General features: G+C 35.9%; 3 protein-coding genes across 5 annotated transcripts in view; 1 reads left to right on the forward strand and 2 right to left on the reverse strand.

Moving 5' to 3' along the window:
* Nucleotides 1–7,831, reverse strand: part of GPSM2 (G protein signaling modulator 2) — a 34,880-nt gene extending 27,049 nt beyond the window's left edge. The window contains exons 1-2 of one of the 2 annotated variants that reach the window (XM_018078992.3): nt 7,181–7,831; nt 6,490–6,601 (exon numbers count right to left, since the gene is read on the reverse strand). The gene's annotated coding sequence lies outside the window, so the exon portion shown is untranslated. Of the gene's footprint in view, nt 1–6,489 lie in introns of both variants that reach the window. The other variant, XM_018078995.3, reaches the window with a different exon arrangement.
* AKNAD1 (AKNA domain containing 1) lies at nt 304–12,162 on the forward strand. The gene is made up of 14 exons (XM_018078997.2): nt 304–2,032; nt 2,671–2,730; nt 3,039–3,168; nt 3,266–3,417; nt 3,527–3,586; nt 4,078–4,211; nt 4,556–4,691; nt 5,358–5,521; nt 7,099–7,184; nt 8,663–8,785; nt 8,872–8,982; nt 9,891–9,972; nt 10,790–10,925; nt 11,555–12,162. The coding sequence occupies exons 1-14, from the start codon at nt 956–958 to the stop codon at nt 11,672–11,674; spliced, it is 2,571 nt and encodes an 856-aa protein (XP_017934486.2). The 5' UTR covers nt 304–955; the 3' UTR covers nt 11,675–12,162.
* Nucleotides 12,163–12,763: 601 nt separating this feature from the next.
* STXBP3 (syntaxin binding protein 3) overlaps nt 12,764–20,323 on the reverse strand; it is a 36,027-nt gene continuing 28,467 nt past the window's right edge. For both annotated transcript variants that reach the window (XM_018079098.3, XM_008926856.4), the window contains 9 exons: nt 19,852–19,909; nt 19,562–19,627; nt 19,047–19,127; nt 18,265–18,403; nt 17,632–17,738; nt 17,093–17,191; nt 16,133–16,218; nt 15,601–15,749; nt 12,764–13,909 (listed from right to left, as the gene is read on the reverse strand). In XM_018079098.3, the coding sequence (XP_017934587.2) occupies nt 13,818–13,909; nt 15,601–15,749; nt 16,133–16,218; nt 17,093–17,191; nt 17,632–17,738; nt 18,265–18,403; nt 19,047–19,127; nt 19,562–19,627; nt 19,852–19,909 (877 nt within the window). In that variant the 3' untranslated portion in view covers nt 12,764–13,817. The remainder of the gene's footprint in view (nt 13,910–15,600; nt 15,750–16,132; nt 16,219–17,092; nt 17,192–17,631; nt 17,739–18,264; nt 18,404–19,046; nt 19,128–19,561; nt 19,628–19,851; nt 19,910–20,323) is intronic.

Below are 20,323 nucleotides of genomic sequence, written 5' to 3' on the forward strand. Positions count from 1 at the left end.
AGACCCCGCCCGCCCACGCGCAGCCGCTCCCCGAACGCGCCAATGGGGAGGGCGCGCCCGCCCTTCCCCGGGGCGCGGCGCCCAACGGCTGGAGGGCGCGGCCGCCGCGTCATTTGCACGGGCCAATGGGGAGGCGGCGGGGGCGGGGCACAAGCCGAGGGGCGGGCGGCAGGAGGGCCCCGCCCGGTGCGAGCGCCAGCGGAGCGCGGTGCCGGGCACAGGGACGGGGAGCGGGACGGGGCAGCGGCGGGCGGCCCCCTGCAGCAACCGCGCTGGCCCTGCAGCACAACCGCGCTGCCCCGCCGGAGGGAAGCGCACGGCCGCGCTGCTGCATCAGTGCACGTAGGAAAGCGGTGCTGCAAGTTCGCCTCTGCCAACTCCAACCCCCGCAGATGAGGTGAAACCACGCGCTTTTTGAAGCCGAGCTCTTAATTAAATGCATTTCAGCTGGCGGAGGGGGGAGAGAAACAAATTGGAAAAAAAAAAAAGTTTGCTGCTTTTTCTCTGGTGCAGAAGCTCAAGAAGCCCTTTAGGGGGGGTGAGGTGAAAGGTGGGAAATGGTGCGGGGTTTGTGTTTGGGATTTTTAAACCTGATGTTGGACTCCAGGACCACTGGGGGCTCTGGTACCAAGTTTTTTTGTCTATACAATTACAGCAGGATTACCGAGCAAGGCCAGATACCTGGCCCTAAGCTCAATGCTCCTGTTCCCAATGCTTTTGTCATTTGTGCCTTCCTATTCCCTCCAGCAGTTATTCCAGGCTTACAGTAGTACAAACATGGAAACAGCCCTTTCCAGAGGATGTTTCTAAAAAAGCTACAGTAGGCAAATAGACATTAAGTATATAGATAACTAGATATTATTACTCATACATTCCAGATTTTGATCCATGCAATAATAAAAGCTCTGTCCAAAACTGGCGAAACAACGGCACTTACATTCTAAATAAACTGGGTATGGAGACTACAAAAAAGTGCAAACCATCAGACTGGATGAAAACTCAAATGAATAATTCATTTTCAGATGCATTAGGCTGTAGCTTCGATGTAACTGAAGAGGAACAAGATGAATTACTTTATGATGGAGATGTAGAAATAACACATAAATATAATAATAATTCGTATCATTTGAATGACAGTATTTGTACAGAAGATATTTCTGGTATTTTAAACCTAATGTGTTCTGATGATAACAAATACACAACAGCAAATTATGCAGCTCATCCACAGCCTGAAGAATTCTCCAGTCAGCATAGAAGCACCAAAGGAACAATGGGAGTTTCAACTGAAATGCCTGGAAGTGAAGCTTCCTTTAAGAAGGAATTCCCTGTCGGTAGTTCCAGTAAACCAGACAGCAAAGAACATTTAACTACCTCAAAGATGTCCGATGTCCTCCTGCATCATTTTTCTGAGGGAGAGTTACTGAGCACATGCCAGTTAATTGAATGTGAGATGATACCAGAATTGTCCTTCACTGACAGTATCGATGACACTGGGAGCGAACCTGAGCCTTCAGAACACCTCAGAGGCCCTTCAGTGCAGGAACAGTGGGCAACTACCTTTGAAGAGTATCACTTAGAAAAGCACAAAGAGGTAAACTCTAGTGGTAAAAATGAAAATGTGTTAAGTGAAAATAGACCTGTTTCAAAGAAACCTTGCACTGGTAAGTGTGGGTGCACACAAGAAAATTCACAGCTGATTAATGAGAATGAACATACACACACCTTTCAAAACATGAAAGATGAGAGAGGCCTGTTTAAGAAAACAGTTTCACCTTGCAAGCTCCAATATAGCCAAGGTCAGGCTCACTGTTGCCTTCCTGATTTCTATGAAGTTGCTTCAGAAGTAAAAGTACCAAAAAGAACTGACAATATTAACTTAGTTCCTACAACTGGGAGAGCAAAACCCTTCCCTATTTTGCTAAGTAAATCAGTAAGTGTGAACAACATGCTGGAAAATAAGAATTACTTCAATTCTGCTGAAGTAGAGAATAAAGAAGAAATGAGCATTTCAGAACTGCTGCAACAGCTAAAGGTAATTAGGATGCTTGAAGAAATTCATATTTGAGTGGTTTATTGTAAGAAGATATTCTGTGTCCCATAAAATCTAACATGACTAGTTCAGGCAGGCAGTACATCACTTGACTCAAAAACTGCTTTCACAAATAAAATTTAGTGGGACTGACTTTATACAACAATTTCATTACTAAGTATTCAATGACTAAGTATTATATAATACTCCAGTATTTAACACTGGAGTATTATTTGTGATGATAAAGCATCCTATCAAATCATTAGGAAATTCACCACAAATTTTCATTTCTAGTGTTATATGTAAAGGTTTAAGTTCACCAAAACTACTTAAATGTATTTTTAATAAAACCTTTCTATTTTTATACTGTGCCTGTATTAAGAAAACTTTGGCCTTTTTTTACATCTTAAGGCTCTTCAACTATTTAGCCTGGTATTCTTTTTGAAGGATTTGTTTGACAACAATATTTCTTTTGTTGTAGTAAATTTATTTTAGAGTAGTAATTTTGTGCCCTGACATGGAGTTCACTCACAGAGCTCTATGAATTTTTAAGTCCATTCCTAGATTTAGATCTTAGTAAATCACTCAAGATGTAACAAGGTTGTAATAGTTTTCCCTATTATTTCCTGGCTGCAAATGAGATGCTGACTCAGCATGCTGACACCCAGAATCATATAGACCATCTGAGATTTAATCCCAAGGTAAATCTCTCAAAATACTTTTTTTGTTTTCAAGTCATTCTTCTTTATCTCTAGGACTGACTATCCCCTAAAACTATTTTGTCACCTTCATGTTGTACTTCCCATTTACACAAATCCTCTTTATATTTTCACAAGTATTTAAGTATTTATACAATGAGACACTATATACATCTAACTATAAACTCAGAAAATTATATGGTACTGTTAAACATTTCATTAATATTTTGTGTTTTCAGTTATTTCTAAGTTTGTTGTTTTTGTAACTGTTCTATACATTATATCTATAACCAAAGTTCTCACTTTAACAGATACTTCCTCAGTCAGACTTTCCAAATGCCAGCACTGCCATTTCCTCAGGAGGCACTGGGACAGCACCTGGCATCATCACATTAGATGCTCCCATCCCTGTACAATCTACACATGGTTTGCTTAAAGCAAGTAAATAAAATTAACTATGCAAATGACTATTTTATGTAACTTGATTACACTTTTGGGCAGACATTTCAGCTGATCAGTCTTATCTTGTATCACACAGGATTGCAGTCTGGAACAGCAGCATCAGCACTACCAGCAGCTGGTATGGAAGAAGCACGATGTCCAAATCCTTCTAATTCACTGCCAGAACTAACACTAGGAGAAAAGATGTCTCAAATACTAAAGGATCAGACAGAGCAACTGACAAAGAAAGTAAGAGCTCTGTTTCAATATATACTTTGCACTGATGCTTAAATTCCATATTCATTTGGCACATTTCTTTTCAAAATCCCAAATAAAAGTCTAATATTTTGTCTTTAAGGTAGAAGACTTCTCTAAGCATATGTCCCAAGAAACATTCTTTTTACAAGACAAATATCTGGTAAATTATTTTACATATTTTGAGCTATCTGAAATGCACTTTACATGGCTGTAGACTTACAATTTTCTGTCAAGTTGTTCATGTTCTCCTCAAATGAAATGTTTACTCTTTTTCTCAATTCAGACCAAAGGTACAAGTTTAAGAAGCAAAAATGAAGGTGTTCAGTAGGTGGTTGAATTCTTAAATCTGTTTTAAGGATTACAGTTCAAAACTATTAATGAAAGGCCTTAAGTTGCCATGTAATTTCAGAATTTTGACACATAGGGCATCAGTTCAGAAGTCAGGGTTTAATATTTTACTTGTACATAATAGAGCAGCACAGAGTACCAGGTGATCATACAATATGCAGTCCTGTTCCAATTCAGAGAATTATCAAAATTCTTACCAAGAGCACTGCAAACAGCATCTGACTCACAAAGCAAGCCACAGTGATAGCTACTTATGCTAAATGATAGTGACATTTGCTATTGAATTCTTTCTTATTGATGAAGGCTTTAAATCAACTGAAAAGATACCTTGATGCCTTGGAAAGGAATTACTTAACAGCTAGAGAAAAGCACCATAACTTACAGCTGCAGAACTTCAAGGACAAGTCTATCAACATTGGAGAGTTTGATCCTGACAGGTTGGAAGATAAGTGCTAAGTAGTACATCAGTATATTTTCTGTATTTTGAGCGTCTTACAACTTTTACTTCATTTATCCATTAGAATTTTTCTGAAGTAAAAACATTATGTCATATGTGGTAAGCTAAGAGTGATTTGGCCAAAATTCATCTTGGGCTTTATATATCCCACTTATAATTAGGGTATCTATTTAATTAATTCAGATACTTAAAAGGGACTCAGTGAACTCCATTAATTTTATTTTTTTTCCTATGAGAAATGTACTGCAATGTCCCATATCATAGTAAGAAATAAAAGGTCAGTTTATACAGGTTTAACTAACTGTGTATTGCAATTGGATTTAGAAGGGTGGAAGGGGGAATATTTAGACTTGGCATGCTGCTTGAAGACATTCAAGAACAAATGGATCACAGCAAACACAGCCTGTCATCTTTGCTGACTTCCTATGAAGCTGCCTATTCATCACATTCTTTTTGTGAGGTAATTGAGTTTTATTATTTAAAGACTGCAATTTTTCTGTTTTACTGATGCAAGTCTCAAGAACATAAGTGTGGTTGTAAAATTGTGTGTTCTCTAATAAGAGCATGATGCTTTTAGATAGCATGTTACTTCAGAGAAAATATTTAATGAAATATTAACTTCAGAATATTTCATTAATTGTAACAGAAACCTAAGTATTAAAACACTGCTACACTGAAGATTCTTAATTCCAGTTTCCAAAGCATTTATTTCAGAGTAAAAAAATATAAGCAGCTACTTTGACTTCTACAAAGCTGTCTTTGGGGGAATAAATCAATTCCCACTGTCACTTAGTGGGAAGAAATATTACTTTGTTTGTCCATGATTTTTAAGCTGCAGAATTACTAAAAGACCAAACAGTATTGTGCTATAGAAAATTGAGTTTACTGCTAAGTATAGTAATATTTTATCCCAGATCATAAATACACACACACACACAAAATCTTATGCCTCCTACAAATCTACAGATAAGCCTCACCCAATGCTTTCATAGTCAATGTTTTACATAACATTTTCCTCTGAAGCCCAGGTTAGGAGAAACTCAGGAGATACTGTTTGGCAGAAGTCACGTGCTTGAACTGCAATGACCACATCCACCTGTATCTGTGCTGTGGTTACTTTGTACAGGGCTCGGTGGTTTCAAGCATTGCTGATCCTCCAGAAAGAAGAGGTACTGAAACTCCATTTCTTTACAAGAACCATGAGGGAGAAAAGAGTCCCACAACTGATGTAATCCCACAGACAAATCAACTTTATTTAGAAGGCAAAAAATGCTGTCTTTGTCCTCACATGTAAGTGAAAACTTGGAAACAGCTGTTAAAATTTTTATAAAACTGTACCTAAAATTATTTGCTGAGTAAGAAAATTGGAATGACTGGAATCTCTGAAAGCAACACAAATATTTGCAGAATAAAACTTCTACAGAATTCTGTAATTACATAGCCAAGAATTCCTCCCATTCCTCCCAGCTTGGCATTCCTACCTTTCTGAGTCTGAAAGTATTTCCTAAAGCCAAAACACTACTATCGCTTTCACCTAGAGTTAAATCATACTTCTGTATAAAATTAATTACAGCCACACAAATTCAGGACGTGAATGACTAGTCAAAGCATCACAATGAAATTAGAAAAATAAAATAAATGGTTTCCCCTTAACCAATCTAAGGTTAAAAAAAAAGAGAGAGCTGCATCAAGTTCCAGAAAAGCAGCAGAGCTTGGGAAAAGAAGGTCTGCTAGGAAACAAGCATTCTTCTAACATAATGGTAGGAGACCTCTTTTCATACTTTTTTTTTTCCAATTTACATTATCTTACTGAGTTTTGAGGGCGCACAACATTTTCCCTCCAGTTTTTGCACAGCACAGTGTCTCAGCTTTTGTGCTACTACAGCTTATCGTCACACTCACAAGGGAGAAATATCAGGATCCTCAGACATTTTTGAAATCTGTGATAAAGTTTGCTGCTCTCAGGACAGATTTAACTGTGTTTACTAACCCGCCTCTCTTATTTTTCAGAGAACAAAACCCTACAAGCAAATGCTTGCCTACAAAAAATAATTAAGTAATTGAGAGAAAATAATTAATATATATTAATCCTTTCAAAGCAACATGGTTATTTTGGAGTTTGGAATTTTGGCAAATTAAATCTCTATCCAGTGCTAGATCTTACAATACATGCAGCACAGAACACAATCATACTAATCTGAATATTCCGTCAGATTATTTCACAGGGTAGATGTTAATATTTGTCTAGTCAAACTCACCTAGCTTCCACTTTTTTCTCTGTCATTGAAAGAAAGTTAGCTCAATCTTCTGATCATTATGTTCATGAATGGGTGAAAAACTTTCCAAATAAATCTGATCACTCTGTACACCCTAAATTCAAAATACACATCAAATAAATAAGGAACTTTGTTCTTGTCCTCTTAGAAGGTACATCTCAAATATTCCTCTAATTATCTAAAGGCAGTGCTATTAAAGCCTTAATAACTCAAAGTTACTAAGAAACCAAATCCTATTTAACATATGTCGTAGCAAAATACTATCAATGGTAACACATGTATAAATATGTAAGATTTCATACAATTCACTATTTGAATATGTGATTATCAAGACATCTACTTTTAAGGATTTTTAACAGCTTGTTAAGTCAGAATGTGTTCTTTAACTAAAGAGGTCATTATTTTGCAATTGGTTAATTATTAATTTAAACTTCTACTTACCACCTTTTCAGATAACTGAGTTCTTTCTATGAATAAATCTGATTTCTTATCAACTAAGAAATAGTTAATTATTAATATAAAATGCTTATAAGTCTCATCATAGAAGTATTCAGATACAATTAAAATATCATTCTGTTTCCATGCTCAAAGAAATATAAACATCCAGGAAAGAAAAACTGGAACATCTTCACTCTTCAGTCAGAGAAAACCAACTGATTTATCAGATACCAACCTGAGTAAGTCATGATGGCATACAAAGGTCAGAACTGTGCTTAAACCTGCTACTGAATCCTGTTAAGAAATACATTCCTGTCACATCTCAACTACATGAAAATTGTAGTTTCAACAGATGTTACTGCTTAGCACAGCACAAAACACTAAGAATAAAAAGGAGGCTAAAGGGGACACCAAGTCAAATTCATTATGGAATTCTCAGTGACAGACCAAGAGGCAACAGACAAGTTGCAAGGCAATTTTCAGTTAGATAAGAGCAAAAAATTATTAAGTTGGGGTCTAGTCAAACATTGAAACAGTTTGCCCTGAAGAGGCTGTGGTATCTCCATTCTCAGAGATATTCAAGACTCAGCTGGACAGGGTCCTAAGCAACTTCATTTAAGTTGGTCCTTCTTTGAGAGGGGGCAGGGCCAGATGATCTCCAGAAGTCCTATCCAACCTGAATTAGGCTATAAATCTAATTCAGCTTTCTAGAGAAGGTTCCAAATATTGCCACTATTACCATTTTTAGAGCATGACAGTGATATGCACACAATGCTTTGTTTTTTCTTCTGATGTACATTTATTTCATGTCCTAGAAGAAGATTCCGAACTTGACAACTGAAACATTTCGTAGCAGTACTTCCACTTTCACTTTTGGGATTCAACTTTCTTATTCTGCATGAATAAGTTCTGGCATGAAAATACTGCAAAAAGTTTTCCTTGATCTTTGATCCATTCAAGGTTGACATAGACAAGAAATACTCTCCCCTTCCTTAGTCAAGCTCTTAATAATATAATTTCGTCAAATCCAAACTAGACCCCACAGAGGCTACTATGAGCTACTTAAGTCAGTTGTCAAGTCATCCAAGACTTCAGCTCTTGGAAGCTTAATAGCAATCTGTAGGCATTTGTCTCTCTTAGGGCATCCCAATTTTATCTTTCCACTGCAGAATATTTTGAAGCTGTTAGTACCCAACAACTAAAGAATAGCATGAGCTATCTAAATATATAGGTTATTCTTACCTTTGGTCTATCTGTTGTCCTTGCTTGTGATACTTCTTTGTGATATGCTTGTCTTTTAATATAAGACACTGGGACCATTACTGTTAGTACTAGTTTGTGCAATAGTTAAAGCAGTGCTGTACTAGAGCTGCCCAAATTCTCATCCCATTTCCATTAGGCTGCACTGTTTGCACAATACTATGCACAGGGAGATGGAGTGCTTCATTTTTTTATTAAAAAAACAGTTCTTGGTCTGAAAATAACCATCACCAAAAAATAATAAAAATCTACATTCAAGGCTTACAGTCAGGGCTGAAAGCCAATCTTTAAAGCTCAATTCCCACACTCCTGTAAAATGGAGGAAAAAGTACTTCCTCAAATTGCAGTATCATTAAGGGCTCTGAAATTATGGTGCTGAAAGCCAAATAATTACCTGGATACACTAGCCTAAGTTTCTAATATTTCAGAACCTTTTAACTTATTTTTTGAATTCTAGGCAGTGATTCAGAAGACATCTCAGTCTACGATTCTTATAATGATTCACAAAGCAAGGACCTTGTCAACTGTGACACTCAGAATTACAAATCATTAAATATGAGATTATGTGGAGAGAGAAAAGGTACAATGATTGCAAAAATATTAATATCTACAAAGAAACATGGCTTATAGTGTTTGTTTTTCTAAACAACATGTCTCTGTTTTCAGGACTTGGATGCAGATGCCCCAGGGGAAGCAGAGATCAAGTTAAACTCAGGAATTACAAAGAGTCTGTTCAGTCTTGTGCCCTATGTAGAAATAAAAGTTCTGGTTCATCCTGTAAGTATGATGTGTTACTGAAATAATTACCAACCATAGGCTAGATTTTAAGGGGCAAGAAGCCACACTGCACATATCAGGCCAAATTTAATTTAGTATAAGCAATCATTAGCATTGTAGCTGAAACAGTGGGGTTTTATAGATCCTGTAGAGCAAAAATCAGGAAATCCAACTTTTACACACCTGCCCAAGTTTAATCCCCATGCACAACAGCTTTAACCTTCTCTGGTTCTTTATGAGAGGAGTGCCTTTCATATTCCATTCATGGCAGGAATATCTCATTTTGCAGAGCCATGTGAAAGAATATGAAAATTGGGTACTACTGTGCCAACTTTTACAGTGCCAGCCATTGCCTAAAGTAGTGTAAACAAGTACTAAAGAAAATTTCAGTTCTACACTCATCATGTGACATGCAGCAAAGTAAAGGAAAGACTAATAAAAAAAAAATTAAATGTTTAACATCTACTTTTTAAAGTCACTTATCTCAGACTCTCTCTCTACCATAAGAAAAAATTGCTTAAAGAAAAATATAAAATTTGAACAGTCAGAAGAAAGTAAAGTTAGCTGCTTGTCTCTAGCAATTCGGTGAAACTATAAAATCAAAGCAGTACTCATGTAATTAGTAGGATTATGAGAATCTGATTATTCTCCCCCCTACAGCCTTTCACTGTACGAAATAGAAATGTGCATACCATTTGCCACAGAGCTAAATTCAACAGCAAGCACAAAAAGGTTAATCTGTCCTCATTTACAAAAAACTTAAGCGTATTCAAGTTTTATTCATCAGTGATAGTTTGCTTGATCTTTTATTTATGCTAAATGGAGAAAAATGTTAAATACACAGAAAATTCACAAAAAATTACCTTTTTTTTTTTTGCTTGTTTTAAACATGGCCTCTATGACTCCAGCTTATTCACAGAAAAGAATCTCCACAAAAAACGCTCAAAAAAAAAAACAGCCACATGAAATTGTAAACAGACTTTCTGAAAGGTAAGCTGTAGCAATAACTACATAGTACATAAGAAAATCCCATTGTTGAAGATCCAGCAGGGAAAAACACACCAGTATCATAGGCAGAAAGAATGTTTTATCTTTTGCAGTGCATGTTGTATATTAGAATTTTACTCAGTAATGAATTTAAAATATATACTCTAAGAACATGTATAAATAGTTCTTAGAGTAGTTTTTCAGTCTTTCTAAGTTAATGAAGAGTAAACATATAACTTCTTTATCTGTCACATTTAGTAATGAAAAGAAATATTTAATTTTAAGAGGATGTTCCCATTCACTGATTCAAAGGCAGGTCTGTATTTTCAGAATGCAGCTCTGTTTGCTGCCAACTGTTTCTTTATAAGTAACAGTCCTCCTTTTAGTTGTTGTGAACATTAAATAATTCTGGGAGACCAAGAAGTAAAATGGATTCTTAACTGTAGCACAGACTAGACTGAAATGCAGACAAGTTTTGTTACCATATTTTTTGACTCAATAGCAGTAATGGCCTGGAAGTACAGCAGCTGCATTTGAGAATCAATGGCACAGACCCCTGTGTGAGAGAGAAGCACCAAGAGAGTGATGCTGTGAGAGATTTCCTTACTCTGCATCCTGGCATGTTTTCTGTCTTACTGCAATAGAGATGGAACACAAATAATGATGGACTGTGTTTTACAGTTAAATGAAAAATTCTACTCACTGTAAAATTAGCTTGCAAACCAGTGTGCTATCAAGGTGTGTGTATTTAATTCAGACTTCAGAAATTCTTTTGCTTACTGAAATTGTTTGTGTTTTATTCTCTGTATCTTCTCTTTAGGGAATCCTTTGAGGCTGCCAAAACCTGCTGTTCAAGCACATGCAATAAAATTCTTGTTTCACATCACTACATCCCCAGCAAGAAGTTTGCCCAAAGCAAATCTGCAATCAGAAACGTCAATGATTCCAATGCAAATGTAAGACTTGAAAGTGAAAATTAAGTGCAACACAACTATCTTGGAAAGGTTAAATCCACACATCAAGGCACTATTGAGCATCCCTTTCTTAGTAAGCTGATTATTACAATCTAAGCAAACCTAGACGATTTGAGGATAAGACCGTATGGAGTTAAAAACCCAAGCATTTTAGCAGTTATATTAGTATATAACTTCATGTAAGTATGTCCAGACTTTTCATGCAACTTAGTCCCCATATGAAATGATCAGGACAGAATAGTAGCACTGCATCTTACCTCTGAAATGGTTTCACATACTGAAAGAATGTCAAAACCTAGCCATACAAACTACTATCACAACCACAAGAAAGCCTTCTCGATACCACAAACATGCACAACACTGGCCCTGCTACTTTACAAAAGGTGTAAATATCCCTCAATTCCAATGATTACATAGTCAAAGAGAAATAAATAACAGATACTTCCAACTTGAATCATGGAGCAGTCTTATCACATAACTCAAGTTCTACTTCTCAACATGTATTCAGAGTGAAAATCGTCCACAAAACCTTAAACATCACCTTCTATTCTATACCTATGTATGCATTTGCCTTCGCTATTAACAAGGCTACATTTTATTATTTCCAACAGATTTTAAGTTCTACTCTGGATCATGCCATACAGACAGCAAACAGTTTGAAGAAAGCTACAGAACGAATGGTACGAGCAGTTTCAGAAGATCTGGCTAAAGTCAAAAGAAAACCACTTTAGTTACCCAGTTTCAAATGCTATATTGTTTTGCTGCTTGATACAGAAGTGTTAGGACCTCTGCAAATATAAAGTGATGAATACAAATATCAAAAAGTCAGCTAGCTAACTTTGTCAGCTGTTCTGTAACTGTTAGTATTAAACTACACCAGATATAAAGGTATTCCACAAGTTTATGCTCAGTCTCAGAACTCTAAAACAAATTACTAATTCTACTGAAAGTCCTTAGTAGGTTGGCTAAAGGTACCTTTCTCTAAGTATCCATTGCTGTGTACAGGTACCTTTTTCTAAAGTGTCCACCTAAGGTAGCTTAATAAAAATTGGATTAAACAAGGAAAATTAACTTTCTGACTTTGATTTCCCCACACTCCAAAGTGTGAGAATAAACCTCAGTCATTACTAAGTTATCATTTCTTCCCACATTTTAACAGCAGCTGCTTAAACACACCAAAACAGCCTCTGCACCTGAGACACCTACCTGCAAACGTCACACTAACATACCAAGTCACAGTTCACATTTCTAATTATTTTGGTTTTACAGTGCTCTACATTGAGTTGGGTTTTTTATAGTTACAAACTAGAATTCAGAAAAATGTTGTAGGTATTTCTGCTAATTTTTTAAAGTTTTGATGCACGTGGTGTTTGATGAACCAGTTAGAGTGTTGTTCCTGTATTCATATTGAAAAAAAAAGTCAGAATACATTCAATTCCTAACTCATTTAGGTGCATTTGAAAGATAGAGCCACTTATTCTCACCATGCTACATGTGCTGCAACATCTTAAATTGTAACCTTCTCACCTTTCATTCCTCTCTAATGTGTGTGGGGGGGGAACTTAACCTTTTTCCACCTAATTAACTCTGAATGATCTTACCTAGCAAAAATATTCTCTTGACCTGCTAGTTAACCTTAGAGCAAAATAAAGAGAAAAGAAACAAATCCACCTTTATGCAAAACAAGAAATTAATTCCTTTATGGTTGGGAAAAATGTTAATAAAAAACCATGAGTAATCTATTATTTTTCATTACAACATTTCTCTCAGCTTCTACATACAACAAACTAACATTTCAAGGCACATAAATACAACATCCCTTCAAAAGTTTAGTGATTTTAATTATGTAATTTTTAAAGACACATCTAAACATTACCAGTGTTACGGAATTCATACAGTTTAGATTATTCCCTTCAATGCAAATTTAAGTATTTCTTTCTTATGACATAACAAAGCAGACAGAAGAGTAAATTCTCTTGAATATATCAGGTTTTGTCATTTGGTTTTCTTTTAGCTTTTCTTTTTTAAATTACCAAGCCATTTGAAAGATTCAACTGCTTCCCTTCTTTTCCTCTCCTTTTCCTCTGCCTCCACTTCCTCAAGAAGACATGCTTATAGTTTTGGAATTTCTGTATCACAGGCAATTCAACTTCTAACAGATGCACTATGTAGACACAATCATAAGGAAGTTGCTAAGAAATTAGTTTTTTAAAAAAGCTTCATTAATAATCCCTGTATATACTTAAATATAAAGTGTACTTCAGTGCACAGTTGACAGCATTTCTTCAGTTATTTATTGTGATTAGAACTGCTTAATACTTCTGTGATTAACTATCTCCCTGACCCAGCACCATCTAAAAAGCCTTTAGATTTTTCACAATTAAATATATTTAAAGAATTTTCAGTGAGTTACTTTTACAGAAAATATTACACTTTAAGATACTGCATTTGTATGAAACATTTTTACCATAAACCCATATATACAAATTTTCTCCTGAAGCCCCTACCCAAGGGCCTAGACCCTTTTTAATTCAGTAATTTTTAGAAATAAATTCTATTATATAAAGGTTTCACAGTTCTCAAAGACAATTCCAGTTTATATATAGTCACAATAACTTTTAGCATAATTTCTTAGGAACAAACATGCCCTTTTGAAAAAGCACTTATAATATTAAATACAACCTAAGAAACACATGTGTTTAGTTTTTCCTCTCTCTGCCTTCTACTTCCCAAAAAGCAGCAAATTTAAATTATAACATGACTTTCCATTAGTCAGAACCATGTAGTATCATAGTGCAGTGTTTGGAAAAGTCAGTTCCATTAGAGTATGTACATACTGTTTGTCTTTGTAATGCATCATAAACATCACCATATCTATTCATCCTTAATGGAGACCATATCCTTGGGTTTAGTAAGGCTCTTCACTTCATCCAGTAGTCTTTTAGGTGTCAAAATATGAGTAGAACCTGACAAAAGAACGTAAATATTAACTGTGTCAGTCAAATTCTGACTGTCAGACACTCCCTCTTTAAAACATCAGTGACATGCTGGCCTGTTTTTACTGTACCTGCAAAACTGACAAGTACAGCAGTTCAAAGCGTGTTCATATAAAACACCATCCTATAAATGTAAGTGTTACCATTAGGTAGGAAATGTCCCTCTCCCACACACACACCCAGATCAGGACTCGTGCTTGGAATAAAAGTTTCAAGTCCTGTGGCTTGAACCCGGGCCACTTATGCTGTGTACAGCTGTCCCAGCCTGCAAGAAATCTGCCCAGTGAATGACAGGCTTTATCCCAGAATCAAGAAACTACCTGGATTAAAGGTCATCACAAACAGTGGTTTTCCACAGAAATATCAGTTACAAAAAACTGGCTTTTACTGACTAACATTTCTGCGAAAAATTTACAGCAAATTCCAAGTCTTGAGCAGCAAAGAAAATCCTTAGTATTCTTCAGGACTGCACAACTCTCTTATTCTCATAGAGAGTAATTATAACTTCTGCCATGAAGGGTCACCCTACAGTTCTAAAGGCAGTGCTTAACTGTTTAAGATTACAGCTGTCTGGAACTTTTGGTTTTAGCAGTGTCACTCTGAGTGGGCTAGTATTCCTTGAGTTCTGAATCACAAATGCAGCAAAATTTTAATCCTGCAGTAAGCCACATGGAAATCTGGCAAATTTCACCTTCCCTCAAAAATCAGGATTACAAACAAAACTACAAGAATCATCTCCAAACAAAAGGGAAGATAGTGCTGTGGTTAGTGCTAGATACCACAGTGAAAGAGTGACCACTAAACATGGTTTTGTAAGCAAGTCTCAGATGAAGAAAGTCTGGTTGATCTGCATTTCTGTTATCCTGGTCTTTCTGTTGCAACTCAAAACTAGAACCAGCATTAGACCTACCTCAACCACCATCAATGAAACCAGCAAAGAAAAAATTAACCAGAAAAACCAACCACACACAAACACACCTACAAAACCCCTGACTATTTAGAGGTAACAGACTCTAGATCTCAGAATCAAGGTTGTCATTGTTTTAGGAAAGGACTTATTTAAAATCATGGTAGATAAATTCAAGCCTTTCTGAAACTCAAGACCAAATTTAACTGCCAGACAGACATTTCAAGCAACTTAAAATGCTTTAGATGACCCTGCACCCAAATATCAGTTGCCCCTGCAGATGCATACAGGTCTCTGGTAAGGTCCTGTATTTAGAGCTCTGTTTTGATATATCGTACTACTTCCAAAAGCAACAGGAGCAGCAAGTGTCACTAAAGGCAAAGCACAGGCAGATGCAAAAGTTGTGAGGAAGCTGTAATGCAAGGAAACAGAGGTATGTTTAAATCCTTTTTGCTATACTTCAACATATTTCTGACATAATTCACGATGGTTCTTCTGTACAGCATAACTACCTTTTTTGTCCTTAATACCCTGTTGCAAAAAAAAAAAACAAACCGTCTAAACACCAAGCAGCCTGAACAAAATGAAAAGATGCTTCTAAGTGCATGGTTTTAAGCAATACACTGGTTATAATATTAGTGTACTGAACCAACACAGGGCATGTATGAAAAACAATCCCAATGATGATCCTTACAATTTCCAGAAGCACATGTAGTACAGTGCACACACCACCCTTCTCCCAAGGCAAGCTTACCAATAACAACTTCACAGGACTTGTAGGCTTCAGAAACCTCATAAGCACAGCGCATCTCAGAATATGTGACTCCCCCAATCACAAATATAATCAGCCTTGCACTGCTCTTCCGCTCCTCTCTGGAACTACCCTTAGGTTTCTGGCGTGCACTGCAAAAGATTTCAGAAGATGACATTTATCCAGCTTTACTGATTCATTTTTGGTTAAAATTATATACTTAACAAGCAGTTAATTCCTGTCATGCAGTTCATGGTTTGATTGTAACTTCAGTGTTTACATAAATTGATAATTTATCAGTTATCAAAAGGGAGGTACTCCAAGTAAAGGTCTATATGACTAAGAAGAATTATTAAAATAACAACCGAGTTCAGTACGTTTTAGATTAAATAAAAATACAGGCTTGAGAATTTAGCATTACCTTATATACATTATTTTACCATTTAGTAAGTACACTTCCATAACTCTCTAGAATGTATATGACAAAAATACTGAGAAAGGGGTAAACTATTTTTCAGGAAATAAAATTATTTACCTTACTGCTCCTGAACCATTCCAGGTGGGAGGACACCGGGAAGAATAAGGCCAGTCTTTTGAATCTAATTTGTTTTCTATAGCATCCTGAAGGGCAAAACAAAGACACTTTAAAAAGCCTTGCAGACCAAAAACCCACCAAGTTTCAGCTTTCAGTAAGGATGTCTACCTGGAATTTAATGCCAACACATTCAGCTTAGAATAACCAATTGCAAGTTGCATCTCATGAACAACAGTCCTATGTAACAAAGTGCTAGACCACATAATGCTAAAATGTATTCTAAGTCTTTTGTGTATCACAAGGAATTGGGAGAATGTGTTTTTTTATAAACACAATATTGATTTAACTGTTCAGATTTTACAAGCAGCTTTTCATCTGTAACAACCCAAAGTATTTAATTTCTCTACAGCACTGTATGAGAGAAGTCAGGGTCCACTAAAAATACAAATGAGCATGTGAAAGCCACCAAAATCTATGAATTACAGCATTGGGTCAGATTAAAGGTCCAGTGAACTCACTACCGTCTGACATCAGTCACTAATTGATGCTTAGGAAGAGGTTTAAGAATAAAGGAACTACATTTCCGGCAAGAAACATCTTCCAGTCTCTACCACATTACAGTTTAGATTTGAATTGCAGTTTAAAAACCCACTGGAGGAAAAAAAAACCTCAAAGCAAATCTTTAAATTACACTAAACACTGCCAATCACAGGACAAGCTGTTCTAAAAGACCTCTTGCTTTCACTTTCATTTGCTTCACCTTTAAAATGACCTCTAATAAAGAGCATTACTAACACAAAGCAGTCTAATGTTCTGTATTACTGACAGACTAAAAAAAGATCACTTTTTCACCAGATGTATTTGACAACAGTAACTCATAATAGTATGGACTGGCTGTAACTGCTCACTCAAGTAAATTTCTGCACTTCACCCATGAATTAATTAGTTGGTCAAATTTACCTCCATAACATCTTTGATAACAGGTGTCCACCTAGAAAGTTGAAAGGTTTCTTCTGAAGAACGGTCTCTTCTTGAGTATTTATGCTGCTGAACAGCAAACTGAAAAGATTTTCAAAACATGGTTGCATTATATAATGTATTTGGACTTTTGAAAATTATTCACAGTCAGTAGTGGAAGGAGGGGGCATCAGTAGGAAAATTTAAAGAAATAATAATAATGACAAAGAACAACAATTAATACCTACAGAATTCAGTGTACACTAGAAATACTAACTTCAGAGACAAGAAACTGAGTAGATTGGCACTTTCCAAAACCAGTTAGGTCAAGTCACCATCTGATGATTGTAGAGGGAACATTATGGGTACCTTACTTTAAACAATTAACATGAATAATTTTCAAAGGATTTAGCATTTAAGAATTCCTAGTAATTGCCTGTTTCCAAAAACAGACTTGGATAATACCACTAGGAGTTGCTGAAAGAGCTGTAGACAAGTGCTTGGGTAGTAGGAACTTAGAAAATAAATAAATACATTCTTACTGAAGAGATAACAGGAACATCAAGGTATTTCCAATTTCTTATCATATCACTATCACTTTCTATATGCACATTCTGGATCAGCTTCTCCAAGTTCTCCTGGGTAGTTCCTTCAATATATGGAAAACAGACAACTTAATTACCAAGAGACTGTAAGACCAATTTTGTCTCACACTGTCTGGGCTGTTATTTAGTCCAGGATTTTTTTGTTTGTTTCGTTGTTTAACATACTATTATAGTTTAGATAAAATTTTGTTTAATGGTCCATTTTTGAGACCAAAACTCAATATTGCTGCAGATTCCTCAGACCAGCATTCTGCCAATTTCCTCCTCTTCTACTACAAATTCTTCCCCACTGACTTAATTTGTGAAAACAAGAAAACAAACTATTGCACACATCCAAGAACAGGAACGATGCTAAAACACCATATAAATCTGCACTTGAATTACATCTCTTAACTCCTTATCAGTAGTATCTTTGCTACCAATTTGAGCACAGCTACAGAGGATGGACAAGATTTCTTTCAAACCTGGCCATCAACTCCAATATTAACTTATATCAACTAAAAATATCTATCCTAAAACTTGAATTCAAATTAATAGCATTGAGGGAAAAAATAGGACAAGTTATCATACCATTTGTGCTAAAGATATATAGCAGAATAGCTCTGATTTTGTCATAACTCTCGTGACTTTTGTTCAGCAGAACTGGAAGGAGGACTCTCATGGAGTCTTTCACTTTTTGACCTTCTGCATCAGTTCCAAGAGCCAAGTCCTAAATGAATAAAAAATAAAGAGCCCACACACAATGATTTTAGAGAGTAGTCATTAAAAAGCAATATTGTTTTGTGTGTTTTGAAATGCATTTTTATGAAACCATAGGTTTCAGGAAACAATCAAGCCGCATCAATTTAAACTCAGTATGACATGTCTGACATTTATTTCAATAGCTGCAGCATTATAATAACTCTACATAACACTCAAACATTTAAAAGTGCTTGATATCTAGAACTCCCAGAAATGTAATTTACAGTTTTTTACTTGAGATTAATAGTAAAATGTAATGCCTCACCCTAACAGGTGCTTTTCCCAGACATTTTAAAAAGGTTTCCACCAGCAGAACATACTACAGCAACCTCACAGGAGTTTTGAACAAAGAAAACAAAGATGGTCTTTATAAAAATCATCCAGATTTCAAGACAAAAACCCCCAAACTCTAAGAACACCTCCATTACTGGCAGATTAAGAGCCTTGTACATCTCATTTAGTTTTAATACTAGTACCTCAAAAACTGACGGCAAAAAAAAAAAAAAAAGGCATGAGATTTTTGTCACTTAAAACAAGCCTCTATTCCTGCAAACAAAAAAATCTGTATTTGCAATAAGTTGCTGCTTGGGTTTTGGCTTTTTTAAACATACCTGTTCAGTTTTACAGAGCCTTTCTATGTTAGATTTGAACTTGCTCATGCAATCTTCTGCTATGTTAAGATGAACAACTTGCTGTAAGACAGAAAGAAAGGAGAAAAAAGACAATCACAAGCTGCCATAACTTTACTGTCTTTTTTTGACATACTAATAATTTTTACTGGTTATAAGAGTCAATCTTTCAACTATCCTTCAGAACCATCATGCATTTTCCATGTTTTACCCTTCACTTAGAGACCAGCCCCAGTAATACCTTTTAAAACATTAAACACTAGTGCCATATTCAATCCTCAAAGCACACAAATAATATGATTTTTTTACTTAGTAAAATGAAACACCTGGAAACAAGTTTTCTTCTCCAAATTTTACAGTAGGTGAACCTACTGGAGAACAGCTATATAGCACACTCAACAGGAAAACAACAGAATAAAGCTCGACTTCAATAACACAGAAAGTTAAAGTGCACAGAATTATTTATTGTGACGTTGTAATTACAAAAGACCCCTTACCTTACTGATCTCTTTACGATACTGTGGCATCCTTTTCATCAACTGGGACAGAGCAGAGAGTGATAACTGTGAAGAAACGATACAAGTTGAAAATCTGGCCCCCCCAATATTTGACATGCTTATTTCCCTTCTTGTTGCAGCCTTGCTTCCCCCACAACCCTTGAAAATTCCAGTTGAGAAAAGCCTCAATCTCTGTAATAGGTCAATGAATTCAAGGGAATCTCAAAGGATTAGGTGAAAATAACTGAATTATCAGGAAAGACTGCAATACTTCAATTTAAACAACTTACTTTTCCTTCTGCTTCTTTTTTTTTTGATGAAATCTCTTTCAGAAGTTTGGGTATTTCTCTGAAAAAAAAAAAAAAATTATTGAATGCAACAGCACAGAAGTTCTAAAATCTTTTGTTAAAATCTTAAAGGAACTGTACAACATGAACTTCTGAATGAAAGTAAAAACTTCAAATACAGGTCTCCTTCAGAGAAGAGAGCAATTTTTCACAGAAACAATGTAAGTTAAACTTATGATATCTGCATAATGTCATTTGATGTAACAGCTTGCTAGTACTTTACACAAAATAATCCCTTCAGATGCAAAAGATTTGAAAATACTTCCCAGGAAATTACTTGATTTCCATTTTCCTCAAGAACTGTAAGGAACATTAGCATAACAGTATATCTTGATACATAACGTATTTTGGAAGCACAGTTTCTTGCTGGCATCCATTAATTAACTGAATGAAGTCTATATTACAAACCATCTTC

The sequence above is a fragment of the Manacus vitellinus genome, unplaced genomic scaffold (assembly GCF_001715985.3).
Source record: "Manacus vitellinus isolate BGI_N305 unplaced genomic scaffold, ASM171598v3 scaffold_44_pilon, whole genome shotgun sequence".
NCBI lineage: Eukaryota > Metazoa > Chordata > Aves > Passeriformes > Pipridae > Manacus > Manacus vitellinus.